This window comes from Garra rufa, chromosome 2, assembly GCF_049309525.1.
Source record: "Garra rufa chromosome 2, GarRuf1.0, whole genome shotgun sequence".
NCBI classification, from domain to species: domain Eukaryota; kingdom Metazoa; phylum Chordata; class Actinopteri; order Cypriniformes; family Cyprinidae; genus Garra; species Garra rufa.
This window is the reverse complement of record NC_133362.1, coordinates 56,625,538-56,639,216: the sequence shown is the minus strand read 5'-3', so window position 1 is coordinate 56,639,216 and position 13,679 is coordinate 56,625,538. Positions and strand designations below refer to the sequence as shown.

The 13,679-nt window shown below is 38.8% G+C and overlaps 1 protein-coding gene across 1 annotated transcript; it reads right to left on the bottom strand.

Moving 5' to 3' along the window:
• Positions 1-2,002: 2,002 nt before the first annotated feature.
• Positions 2,003-13,289, bottom strand: LOC141325996 (uncharacterized). The gene is made up of 3 exons (XM_073834711.1): positions 13,211-13,289; positions 2,238-2,709; positions 2,003-2,165 (listed from the first exon to the last, which is right to left on the bottom strand). The coding sequence occupies exons 1-3, from the start codon at positions 13,287-13,289 to the stop codon at positions 2,003-2,005; spliced, it is 714 nt and encodes a 237-aa protein (XP_073690812.1).
• Positions 13,290-13,679: the final 390 nt, after the last annotated feature.

The window sequence follows — 13,679 nt, the reverse complement described above, 5'->3', positions numbered from 1 at the left end:
TGAGAAAATAGCAGATACTACAACTTTCTGAGCCTACTGTCTAGAGGGACAGAAACAGACGCTCCACGCTTCGAGTCTCCAGCTTTGAGGCAGCAGCAGATACGACCACGTTCTGCCTGTGAGGAAAGAGATATTTTCCACGTTCAGAGTCTTCGTTCAGGGAGACAACAACAGATCCAGCATGTCCTGAGTCTCCATCCGAGGGAGACAAAGCAGGTGACCAAGTTCTGAGTCTCTAGCCCAGAGAGGCAGAAGACAAACAGACATTCCCAACAAGGTTAAGCTCCAGCGAGCAGACCTTCACATCAGGTAACTTTGCTTGCGTGTTCCAAGCTAAGGGCCTTCAGCACCTACACCAGGGCCACATCTGCGTGTTCCAGATCTTAGGACCCTTTGGTGCTCCAGGAGATCAGCATCCTACAGCGCTTCACATTCAAGGCTGTCGAAACGGATTCCTGCTCCTTTTCCCACTGACTGCTCCCAGCACAACCAGTGGAAGAATTCACCGCTACCGGACTGCTCACTCAACCACAGAGAACGTAAATATCACTTCCAAACCTCTTCCAGAGACCTTGGCATTATTGTGTATTATCAGTATATGATCTTTCTAATTTACATTAGATATTATATAGCTGACTGCAGTTGATAATAAATAATAGCTCATTTATTTGTTTAATGCATAGTAAGGTTCTTCACCTTATTTGTCTCAGAGTAGCAACAGTTTATCTTTCCATAAGATAACATAGCTCTGACACAGCAACACCCAACTAAATCACATTTTATGCATCTTATGCACTTTATTCCCTTTGCATTTATTGTATTCATTTAGTAGTTGTTGATTACTCTTGTCTACCTTTTGTTAATAAATTATATTTTATTACACTTGTGTCTTCCTTGTGTTGATAATACAGTGAGAGGTTCTACAAGTTAGATATCCCACCAGTCTTTCTTATGTGATGTACTCATAACCGCACATTAAGTGACACGTGATCCAAGAATCATAACGTCATCTGTGACGCGAGTACCCATCACTACACTATTTCGCCTTCCTAGTGGGCGAAAGCAGAACTCACTACATAATTGGCGTCCCTGGGTGGGCCAAGTTAAAATGAGATGAGTCTCCTGTAAAATTCACTACACAGGCTACACAGGCGTAAATAATTGCACAATGCACAAGCAGCTTTTACGACTTTGTCAACAACAGTTGGTTGAACCTTTAAAGTTCTTTGGAAAACCCAGAAGCGTTGGCTGAGGATGCCAAATGCATTTTCAGAGATGCGCCGTGCCAGAGACAAACGATAATTGTCTGTGGGGAGGTGGCATCCAGGGTATGGCAGGAGGAGGAATGACTTCAGCGGAAAAGCTTCATCTGCCACAACAACATGGTTAACTTTTCCCAGCTCAGGAGCACCTCGAAGTACTCTTGGTGGTGGAACATTCAGCGATCCATCTCTGAGTTCCTTTCCCAGCACAAAATTGGCAAAAAGGCATATATAGGTATGTCAATTTGGCATTTTGTTAGCAAGGGGGCCAATTGTTGAAGTAAATTTTCGAACTCACTGATGGACATTCTAAAATACCTCAGAAAACGCTCATGGTACATTTTCAACTCTTGTATGAGTCCGTAGAACTCCCCGTGTTCTTTTCTTTTCGTAACTATTGGATGTATCCAATATTGGGCGTCTTTTACGTTGTCTTTCCTCATTCAACAGAGCAATAATTTATTACACATTACACACATTTATTACACAAAAAAACCAACTGATTATTTTTGCATGACTGTGTATAGCAGATGATCGACTAAAATGCTTCCCACATGCAGTGCAATGATAATGTTTTTTTTCAGTGTGGATCCTCTCATGTATTTTCAGATCTGATGACTGACTAAATCTCTTGTTGCAGTGTGAACACATAAGGTTTCTCTCCAGTGTGGATCATCCCATGCATTTTCAAATGTACTGACTGACGAAATCTCGTTGCAGTGTGAACCTTTATAAAGTTTCTATCCAGTGTGGATCATCTCATGTGTTTTCAAATGTGCTGACTGACTAAAACTCTTGTTGCAGTGTGAACATTTATACGATTTCTCTCCAGTGTGGATCCTCTCATGTATTTTCAGGTCTACTGATGTACTGAATATCTTGTTACACTGTGAACACTCATAAGTGTGAATCCTCTTATGCAGTTTTAAATAAGTTACAGAAGTAGAAATCTTTTCACACTTGGAACACATGCATTCTGTCACACCAGTATTTATATTCTCATATACTTGCAAACGTTGTAGACGGCAAAATCTCTTACCACACAAATGGCATGAATGTGGCTTCACCTTTGTATGAATTTTCAAGTGTTTCCTCAGACCTGAAGCGGCTAAATACACTTTACCACACTGATCACATGTGTGCTGCTTCTCTTTAGTGTGGATGCTCATGTGCTCCTTAAAGCTTGATGAGCGTGAAAAGCTCTTCCCACACTGATCACAAGTGAATGGTTTTTCTCCAGTATGAATTCTCATGTGACGCTCAAGATCTTTTTTTCTTGTGAAACTCTTTCCACACTGAGTGCAGGTGGAACATTTCTCTGCTCTTCTTTTCTTTAAATCTTTCTGTTTGGCTTGAGAACAACTCAAAGGTTTGTCTCCAGTTTTGAAATGATTTTTCTCCTCAACTTGACTTGATTTTTCATTCTCCTCTTTTTCTTGAATCAACTCTGAAATAAAATAAAAAAGAGTTAATTTTCAGTAACTTGTTATAAGCTGAAAAACATGAACAAACTAACATTTGAGAGCAGTGCCAATAAGTCCTACAGATGGTGGCGCCAGAAGCAGATTTGGTAGAGCTGGTGTGTGGGATATCAAAAATAAAGATCATTTAAAGGGGTCATATGATGCGGTTTCCTTTGGAGTGTTAAAAGCTGTTTGTGCCTAGATAAGATTTGTGAAGCTGTAAAGCTTAAAGTCTCAAAACCAAAGAGATATTTATTATAAAAGTTAAGACACAGCCACACCTCCCTAAACTGTCTCGACGCGCCAAGAAATGGCATCAGAACTTGTAGGGTTGTTCCAATTCCGATACTAGTATCGGAATTGCTGCTGATACCACAAAAAAATCTAGCATCGGAATCGGCGAGAACTTGAACCCACGTACCGATCCGATACCATTTTCTTAAGATATAAGTTATTCCCGCTAGCAAATCGGAAGCCAGTTCTTCTTCGCGGCTCAGAATGCAAACACAGGGAATAGTGCTGTGTTGCCACAAGCAACCACTGTTTAGAGCAGCGAAGAAGAAATACAAACGTGCTAGCAGTTTGTCCGCTGTTTGGCAGTATCTCAGACTGGACCAACCAGCCAGCAAAACAGCGGCATGTCTCATATGTAGGGCTTTATGATTTCCGCGATGCGGAAAACACGGACGGAATCGCGGAATCCAGTCAAAATTGAATTTATAGTTTAACGCGGAACGTCACGGAATTTGTCGAAGTTGGATGCATTAATCAAAGGTAGTTCATTACACTTAAATCAAATCATGATATAGACTAATATTAAGCCGAAAACCGACTGTTTAAATATGAATTATGCCTGGCTCTGTGTTAATAAATGCTACAGCCGCATGGATTTGTTTACTCCTTGTACTGAAGCACGCGGGACACTTGCGGTAATATTAAAGGGCTCCAGACTGTGACCATTTTTTCTGCCAGTGTTACTAATTTTCGTGAGCGGTCACACTGGCGTGACCATCACGTTGTTCAACTCATAAGCACTGCCATTTCTGTTTCAGATAAGAAACATAAAACTGCACGCGAAACGAAAGTGAAACTTAACGCGATACGTTTGAGCTGCTCAGCGCTGACCGTTTATCAGCTTAAACAGGGCTGATGTACGTCAGAAAACCAGATTAGTAATGCTAACCATATAAAAAAAATTATTGTCAAATGTATGTCATATAATAAAAATACTCTAGTTCACTGTATATATCACTGTATGTTTGTTTGTCTGAAGCACACCATAAAATAATTTATTAGTATTATCTACAGCTGTATATACAATTACACACCCAGGTATCGGATTAGTACTCGGTATCGGCCGATACCCCGAGCCCAGGAAAGGAAGGAAAGGAAAAAAGGGTATCGGAACATCTCTAACAACTTGGTTAGGGGTGTAACATTTCCAACACACGCTTGAGGTATTCAGCCAATACCAAAGCACGGATAGCTGGCAAATCAGAAAACACCTCGGTTTCCATCAATGATAAGTTTTGTAAAAATCAATGCGTTTCAGAAAGGAAGGGCAGAGAGGAGCAACAATAATGTACAGTATGTGGAAAATAACATGTTAATTACACATAATTTTTAAACCTCAAACTGCAAACACATCATCATATGATGCTAAAAAGTGAATAAAAAGTCAATCATAAGATTACTACTTTTTAAATGTATAAGCGCAGTTACTAAAAAATATTATGTTTATTTCTTGGTAAGACACATTTGACAGCAAAGCACTAAACCTGAGTTGGGAGGCATGCAAAATTTGACTTTCGTTAAAAAGTTCTTGAATTTCTCTCCCAAAATGTACAAACCCTGAAACTAAGAGTGTACTCACACTAGGCAGTTTGAACCGTGCCCGAGTGCGATTGACCACCAAAACGCGGTTCGTTTGACTAATGTGAGTGCTCCGAACCGTGTCTGGGCGCGGCTTGATTAGCCGGCCCTGGCCCGCTTGGAAGAGGTGGGCCAGAGCACGGTTCAGTTGGACTCGGGCGCAGTTCGCATGCAGTGTGAGCGCTAACTGTGCTGGAGCACGGAACAGGACCCGTGATGTCACGCTTTTGCGAGGTAATCAACGTTTTTGTAGTCCGTAATCAAAGCTGCAAATCACTGCTGCACTTCAGTTGGTAATTGATAACCTCCTCATACGAGCAGCACGATTGCGTGAAAATTTATAATGCATTTATTAGGATATTCTTAAGGCACTATAATAATTCATAATGCATTATAAAAAAAACTGTTAGTATGTTGTATCATCTCATGAGTTCATAAAAACAGTGTTAATGTATTATATTTTTTTATTTGCGGTTATAGCTTTTAAGCGTGTGATTATCTCCTCATAGTTATAACATAAGTCTCATATCTTACCATGTAACGCATGTCACTTTACTGAAAGCATACAAAGACCAGTTACAAGTAATAATAATAATAACAATAATAATATTTCTGAAAGAGCCAAAAGTTGATGTATCAGATGAATGTGTAACATGACACATTTGTATTATCAGTTTGATTATTTTGATGGTACCCTTTAGACACCTTTTGATAAGTAACTCTGCAACTGCATGACAGCTAGCAGTAATTATATATATATATATATATATATATATATATATATATATATATATATATATATATACATACTAAATATATTCTAACACTGTATTTTGATGGTTCCCCAAAAGACAAACTGATATGTAACTTTGCAAGTATGTGAATCTTCTACCTAGCCTAACCTTAACCTAAGTCTACTAATAATAGACTAATAATACTAATAAAGGAGTGTTAGTTGACATGTAGTTGGAAAGTTGCTTCTAGTCAATAGACCAGGGGGACCATCATAATAAAACATAATATAATGGAAAAAAAAAAAAAATTGTAATAGGATATTGTCACGTATCTGGTCTATCCTGTCATCATGAACTCTTGCACACACATTCTGGACTGCAATCCCCATAAGCCACTGCACCAATCACTGCACACAGCTGCTCCTCGTTTCCCACTGATCTGATTGCTGCATACACCTGTTTATCATTTACCCACATGCATTTAAGCCACTCACACACACAGCCACCTTGCGAAGTCTTATCATTCCCTATGGTTGTAATTCTAAGCGTTTATCTCTGTGTTGGATTCTCTGTGTATGACTCTGGACTGTGTACCCCGTTGACGATTCCTGCTTCCTGCCATTGCGACCATTGCCTGTCTATTGAACTGTTTCCCGGATTACCTACGTTGTTCCTGTTTTCTGGTGATTACTCCTGCCTGTCGACCTTTCTCAATAAATGCTGCAATTGGATCCGCACGTCTCAGTCTGACTCCTCCCTGTGACAGATATAGTCCATTAAAAATTGTGTAGATTTAATATGCCGCCCATAGTGTCTAATAAATAATCATAATCTTAAATGTTAGAACCCCAAATACTCAAGTACTATAGTATATTGTAATTGTTATGATTATTCATGAGATGATACAACATATATGTTCTTTTTTAAAATAATGCATTCATTACAATGCCTTAGAAATACTTTATAATGTATTATAAATAGGGGCTTCATAGAAAATGTTACCAATAATTCTGTGCAGAATTTAAATGGTTCTTCCTAGATCTGGAAGTGCTTTTGGTGCCCCATCTATACTTTTAACAGACTGTTCAGCTTTAAAGATTGTTTCTATTACAATTAACTAAATTTAAAGCAGCTTGAAACTCAGTATTAATAAAACTTTGAAATAATGTACCACAAACAGTCATTAAAGATGAATGAAGATTAAACACCAACCTCCTTGTTCCTCCTGTTTTATTCTCAAAGGTTCTGGTTCCTCTTGTTTTATTCTCAAAGGTTCTGGTTCCTCAGGTTTTATTCTCAAAGGTTCTGGTTCCTCTTGTTTTATTCTCAAAGGTTCTGGTTCCTCTTGTTTTATTCTCAAAGGTTCTGGTTCCTCAGGTTTTATCCTCAAAGGTTCTGGTTCCTCTTGTTTTATTCTCAAAGGTTCTGGTTCCTCTTGTTTTATTCTCAAAGGTTCTGGTCCCTCCTGTTTTATTCTCAAAGGTTCTGGTTCCTCTTGTTTTATTCTCAAAGGTTCTGGTCCCTCCTGTTTTATTCTCAAAGGTTCTGGTTCCTCTTGTTTTATTCTCAAAGGTTCTGGTTCCTCTTGTTTTATGTTCAAAGGTTCTGGTTCCTCCTGTTTTATTCTCAAAGGTTCTGGTTCCTCATGTTTTATTCTCAAAGGTTCTGGTTCCTCATGTTTTATTCTCAAAGGTTCTGGTCCCTCCTGTTTTATTCTCAAAGGTTCTGGTTCCTCTTGTTTTATGTTCAAAGGTTCTGGTTCCTCTTGTTTTATTCTCAAAGGTTCTGGTCCCTCCTGTTTTATTCTCAAAGGTTCTGGTTCCTCTTGTTTTATTCTCAAAGGTTCTGGTTCCTCAGGTTTTATTCTCAAAGGTTCTGGTTCCTCTTGTTTTATTCTCAAAGGTTCTGGTTCCTCTTGTTTTATTCTCAAAGGTTCTGGTCCCTCCTGTTTTATTCTCAAAGGTTCTGGTTCCTCTTGTTTTATTCTCAAAGGTTCTGGTCCCTCCTGTTTTATTCTCAAAGGTTCTGGTTCCTCTTGTTTTATTCTCAAAGGTTCTGGTTCCTCTTGTTTTATGTTCAAAGGTTCTGGTTCCTCCTGTTTTATTCTCAAAGGTTCTGGTTCCTCATGTTTTATTCTCAAAGGTTCTGGTTCCTCATGTTTTATTCTCAAAGGTTCTGGTCCCTCCTGTTTTATTCTCAAAGGTTCTGGTTCCTCTTGTTTTATGTTCAAAGGTTCTGGTTCCTCTTGTTTTATTCTCAAAGGTTCTGGTCCCTCCTGTTTTATTCTCAAAGGTTCTGGTTCCTCTTGTTTTATTCTCAAAGGTTCTGGTTCCTCTTGTTTTATGTTCAAAGGTTCTGGTTCCTCTTGTTTTATTCTCAAAGGTTCTGGTCCCTCCTGTTTTATTCTCAAAGGTTCTGGTTCCTCTTGTTTTATGTTCAAAGGTTCTGGTTCCTCTTGTTTTATTCCCAAAGGTTCTGGTTCCTCTTGTTTTATTCCCAAAGGTTCTGGTTCCTCCTGTTTTATTCTCAAAGGTTCTGGTTCCTCCTGTTTTACTCTCAAAGGTTCTGGTTCCTGTTTTACTCTCCAGGTTTCTAGTTCACTCGTGTTCTCCTCACTCTCCACTTTAACAAACATCTTCACAGCAGAGGATCTCAGTTCAGCTGATACTTCTCCAGATATTCCTGTTTGCTTCCAAACCTAGTCACAGCTGTGAGGATGAGAATATTACAGGTATTTACTGACTGGATTCAAAAACTGTATTTTTCTATTTACAGAAACTACATTTCTCACAGACTGAACTAAAACAGAATCACGACAAAACAACAGAGAGCAGTGAAACTAATCTTCTTCTTCTTAGGTTTAATGGTGTTTGGCAAACAGAAGTGTGTGTGTTAGTGCCACCCGCTGGACTGGAGTGTGAAGCGCCGAAAGGAGGGAAAATAATGCGGGGAAATGACTTTGTGTGTCTACAAGGTGCGCTATTTAATATTTATTTTCTTTAAAAAAGCCGATCTGCAAAAATAAATGAAAATGACTTCAAATTAAGACTCGCATCGTGGTATTTGATCAGCATCAACAGTCTTTGTGAGTGAATAGGCCTATTAAAGGAGAAAAAAGAGAGAAAAATATGCTTTCCTACAACATACAAAAAAGTATTTATCCCACAATGCCCCAACCTCAATCTACAGTTTAACTGAGTAGCCTAGCTACAGGATGGACAAGTACAAAAATATTTGTTTCTAACTTTGAACAGAAAAATGTGTCTAATCTTGATTTCCTTTTGCCACCCTCTCTGCCATTCCTTTATTAAACTTGATTATGACCTTTTCAGCATCTTTAATTGGCAAAAACCATGCCAACATATTCAGTTGTTACTCCTCATCTTCCCTTTTAACAGCGAACAGTTCAGTTAATAAATACAAGATACAATACCTGCTTTACTAGAAAGTCAATCTCTAGAAGTGCATTCATTAAAAAGTATAATTGTGTTATATTAGTGTTATGATTTTAGTGAAGTTAAACGCTTTGAAAACAAAATACCTGCAATATCCAGTTAGACCTGTAGTAAACTCAGAAGAGAAGATCAGGAGACTCTTGACTGAGATGTTACTGTGTGTCGCTGCAGTCATCCAGACTGACTAAAACACTCAATCACTGGAGTTTTATACAGATCATCAGGATCGTCATTAGAAGATAAAATATGCAAAGGATGTAAGCAGTGTAGGGTTTGTTACATTTAAATATTTAGCTCAAAGGGAATCAAATATGATTCAATAGGGAATTTTGAGTCGCTGTTTTACGGCTGTTCAGAGTCGACTCGCGATGGATATTATTATCCAGAATATAGTATTAACACTATATATCAGCACAGTAGCAAAATCGACAGTGTAAGACATTAACTTGTAAGCACAAAACACAAGATATTTATCTTTTCTAATAAAAAATACGATTTATTGGATAAACCTAAAACATACAAACTAGTCTAACCAGTGGTGTCAAAAGTATTCACATTCATTACTCAAGTAGAAGTATAGATACTAGGATTTAAAAAGACTTTTGTAGAAGTTGAAGTATCAACTCAAGCTTTTTACTCAAGTAAAAGTATAAAAGTACTGGTTTTAAAACTACTTAAAGTAAAAAAGTAAAAGTAATGTATAGAAAAAAATACCATTAAGGACAAAAGATTGGGCCGCGCCACAGGGGCCTATTGTGCATTACCCCACCTCCCCAAAAAACATTTCTAAAGGCCATAGTGACTATGTTATATTAAAATGTTAATGTTAAAAAAAATTGAGATGCACTAGGCTACCTGTTTCAGCCACATATATGCCCAATGAAAATAAAAGCATTTTAATACAATGCAAATACATTAAAGAACCATAAATGTGTACTACTGAGCATTAACATGTTTCACAAAGCGGGAGATATGATGACTAGTTGCTGACTATAAGTATTGTGTTATCACAACATTGTCAATCGCAAACGCTAATTTATTCAAACATCCCTCTACCAAACTACCTACTGTAGCTTCATTTGCAGAGGATGAAGAGAAAGCACCCGTTTGATAAATAAGCTAGTAGTGGAGAAATAATAACTTGAGAGAAATCATCATTTTTGAGTAACGACCCGGACACTGGCTATATCCTTGCTGGAGTGCAGGGCTGGACTGGGGTTAAAATTTGGCCTTGGACAAATCCAGCCCACAAGTTCCCCCGTGAGTTTTGTTTGGGTTATAGGGCCTTTAATTGAAGTAAATAAATGTATGAATAAAACAGGACAGAATCAAATAATGATTGATACTGAATTCAAATGCAACAAATGAATAATGCATTTTTGTCACATAGAAATACATGCAGTAAAGCACAGATTTTGAGCTAGAATGCAGGACATGCTAATAAATTCTGTAAAAATTACTTACTTTTGTAGAACACAAAATACATTTTGTAGAATGTAACCAAACATATTCATTTATTGATTTCTACTCAAAATTCTACTCTATTGATTTATACTAAAGACAAAATGTTTGAATTTCTCAGAGTATCTTCCTTTATGTACCACAGAAGAATGAAGAAGTTCATACAGGATTAAAATTACATGATGTTGTATACAGTATAATGACAATTTTTATTTTTGGGTGAACTGTCCCTTTAAGAACTTTAATATGTGTAGTAAACACCTTATTTATATAAGGCACTGATATTTATCCTTAATCAGGCTCTTACTGAATTAACATTTTTCTCCAATTAAAATGAATTACAACTTAACATTTAAAAAGGAAGAAATTTTTGCTTAAAATCCAGATATTAACTGACAAGTATTAGTACGATATCGTCACAAGAAAACATTACAATAGCTATTTTTTTTAATTCATAATAATAAACAATAATTTTTTTTATAAAATGACAGTAATTATGTATTGGCATTTATCACTTTACCTCATCCTGCAGCTGTTTTCAGCAGCCCAGCAGAACCTACAGAACCTTTAATGTTCTCATATCACACAACTGCCTAACACAACTCTTTTTAAATCTGAATGCGTCAAGCAACTTGCGCTGTTTATCACTTTACATCGTGGTGGAAGCGCAGCGTACGTTCGTCAGCGCTGTGCGGGTGACTGATCCCGCCGCTTCACACATTTGGGCTATTTGCAGTTTCGAATGTCATTTAAAATAGCGCCTAATATGGAGGAGGTCTGCCTCGCTTCGGCGATCGGCCCAGTGGGCCCACCGGCAATGTCCCGGTTCTCCCCGATGGCCAGTACATCCCTGCTGGAGTGTGACGTGATTTGTGTCACGTGCAGGTGTGATGGATCGCGTACAAACCAATAGGGTGTCGGAATGGGATATGTTTATACTTCTCATCCAACCACAACCAAATTCACAAATTCATGTGAATGGCGCAATTTATCTGGATAGTTTTTTTTTCTTTTTTGAACGATGACATGAATGAACACAATTGAGCCGAAAAAAATAGGAGTAACGAGTCTATTTTTAAAATGTAAGAAGTCGAAAGTACAGATAATTGCTTGAAAATGTAAGGAGTAGAAGTAAAAAGTAGGCTGAAAAATAATTACTCCAGTAAAGTATAGATACCCAAAAATTCTACTTAAGTAAGGTAACGAAGTATTTGTACTTCGTTACTTGACACCTCTGAGTCTAACACATAAACACACGCATTCACACAGGTTGCGGAAAGAGAAAGTGCGGAAGGAATGAGTTTAAAGGAATGAAAATATGAATTCCCAAGTTTATAGCAATATGTGCAATTGCTTAGACCTGAACAACCATCAATCACTTACATTAACCCTTGTATTGAGTCTCTCAATGAGGTTATTTAACTTTATATCAGATGCACCAGTTCAGCTCGAATCTGGAGGCTGTACTTGCGTTGCCTTTGTGTTGAGGGAATTCCTTTCGTCGCGTCGTTCCAGAAAGGGATTTCCCGAGGTTGTTGATTGGTTGGGAGTTCGATGGTCATTCGATGTGCAGTCTTGGGCGTTGGCTGAGGATGCGGAGTTGTGCGCCAGTTAAAGTTCAGGTCGGCACAGACGTTTGGGTCACGACTTGCGGCAAACTTAACTAGTGTAACGTGTAACGATCTCCTCATGTTTCCTTTAGAGGAGCGGCTGGCATGAAGGCCAGGGAGTGTTCAGAAGGAACGCTAACAGTAGCGTCGAAACGCGGCGGCACGAAGCACGCGAAGAGTGTAGAGAGTAAGAGCGTAAGAGGCACGAAGCACGCGAAGAGTGTAGAGAGTAAGAGCGTAAGAGGCACGAAGCACGCGAAGAGTGTAGAGAGTAAGAGCGTAAGAGGCACGAAGCACGCGAAGAGTGTAGAGAGTAAGAGCGTAAGAGAGTGATTTGATGGTGTCCTGTGTATTTAAACTCAGCTTTTGGACACATCCCAAATGGTGTCTTGACCAATTAAAACATTGTCCTAAGTCGGGGTACTGCTGGTTCCTCCTCCCCAACCATAAATCACCATGCTATCTTATCAGTCCTGTGGTCCCAATTTTCCTGCTCTTTGCAGAGTTAAATTTGGACATGATTTCTATAACAAGACTATAATACATTTTACAAAGAATTGAATTAGGTGTATATGTGAAAAGGCAGTTTCCTGTGCCATACTGTGAATGTAAGGATGTGTTCTGTGAGGAACAAAAAAGCTCAAAAGGGTGTAGAAGGAATTTCAGTCTGTGTCCTCAGTGTTAACTTTGCAAGTTCCTAGTTGGTTAGGTTTGCTTCAAGCTGGCTGGCGCCAGGGTGTCACATGACAAATTTTACGACAGGAGTCTTATCATGCTGGGTCTCTTGCGGAATTTGGGTCTGTAGAAGTGTTTCAAAACTTCTAATTGCATCGCCTGAATTGTCTGATTCGTGCTGAGATCCTACAGTATTGACAGTGAAACCATAGCAATGATGAAATGAACCATCTATAGCATGACTGTGTTAAAATTAAATATTGTTGTACTATAATTGTTACATTCATGCCTGTCTGTTCACTTGGTTTCTCCCATTGTCTTCCCCTGTCGATCTGTGTACTTTAGTTCAGCCCTCGTCAGTGTGATTCCCTGCACCTGTCTTTGCAATAAGCACACCCTTTATAAGTCTGTCGTGGAGTTGAGTTCTCTGTCGGTCTTTGTCTATGTCAACGTGTTTTACGTGTGTGGATTTATCTCCGTGTTCCTGCCTGATCCAGCCTGTTCTACTGAAGACTTTATTAAATGTTTATCGTGTTTTGTATCTTGTCACTCCAGCATGCCACAACCGTTACAGAAAGACCGACCTACAACAGTTTAACCCGGCACCTTCCCCTGCGTTTATTTTTTCCGTCTTTTTCTGAGTGTTTTATTTTTTGATTTTTGCACCATGGACCCTACCATTCTCCTCATCCTCCTGAGGCAGGGGGAACGCTCTCTTGAGGACCACACTCGGGACTATCTCCTCCTGGCTAACCATTCCCACTTCCCGGATACCTCTGTAAGTTATTCTACATCGGACTGAACATCACCACCAAGGCGATTTCTTCACAGAAATACCTATCTGCCTGCACATCCCACCCTCCCTGTTCTGTCCATATCTGGATCTGCCGAGTCTCCGCTGGTTCTGTCCAGCCGCCCTGAATCTCCGCTGGTTCCGTCCAGCTTGTATTCAAAGGTGTTTGGTGTGAATGAAGCAGTTGTGTTCTTGGTCTTGTAGTTTGTACTACAGTACTTCATAAGGTAAGTCTGCCTTGTATGTATTTGTAGTTTATATGTTATTGATGGTTATTTTTGTATCGAGTAATTTGTAATTGATTTAAATGTGTTGTGTTTTTGCAGGAAGAATGGCTTTTAGTAGTCCTACCAA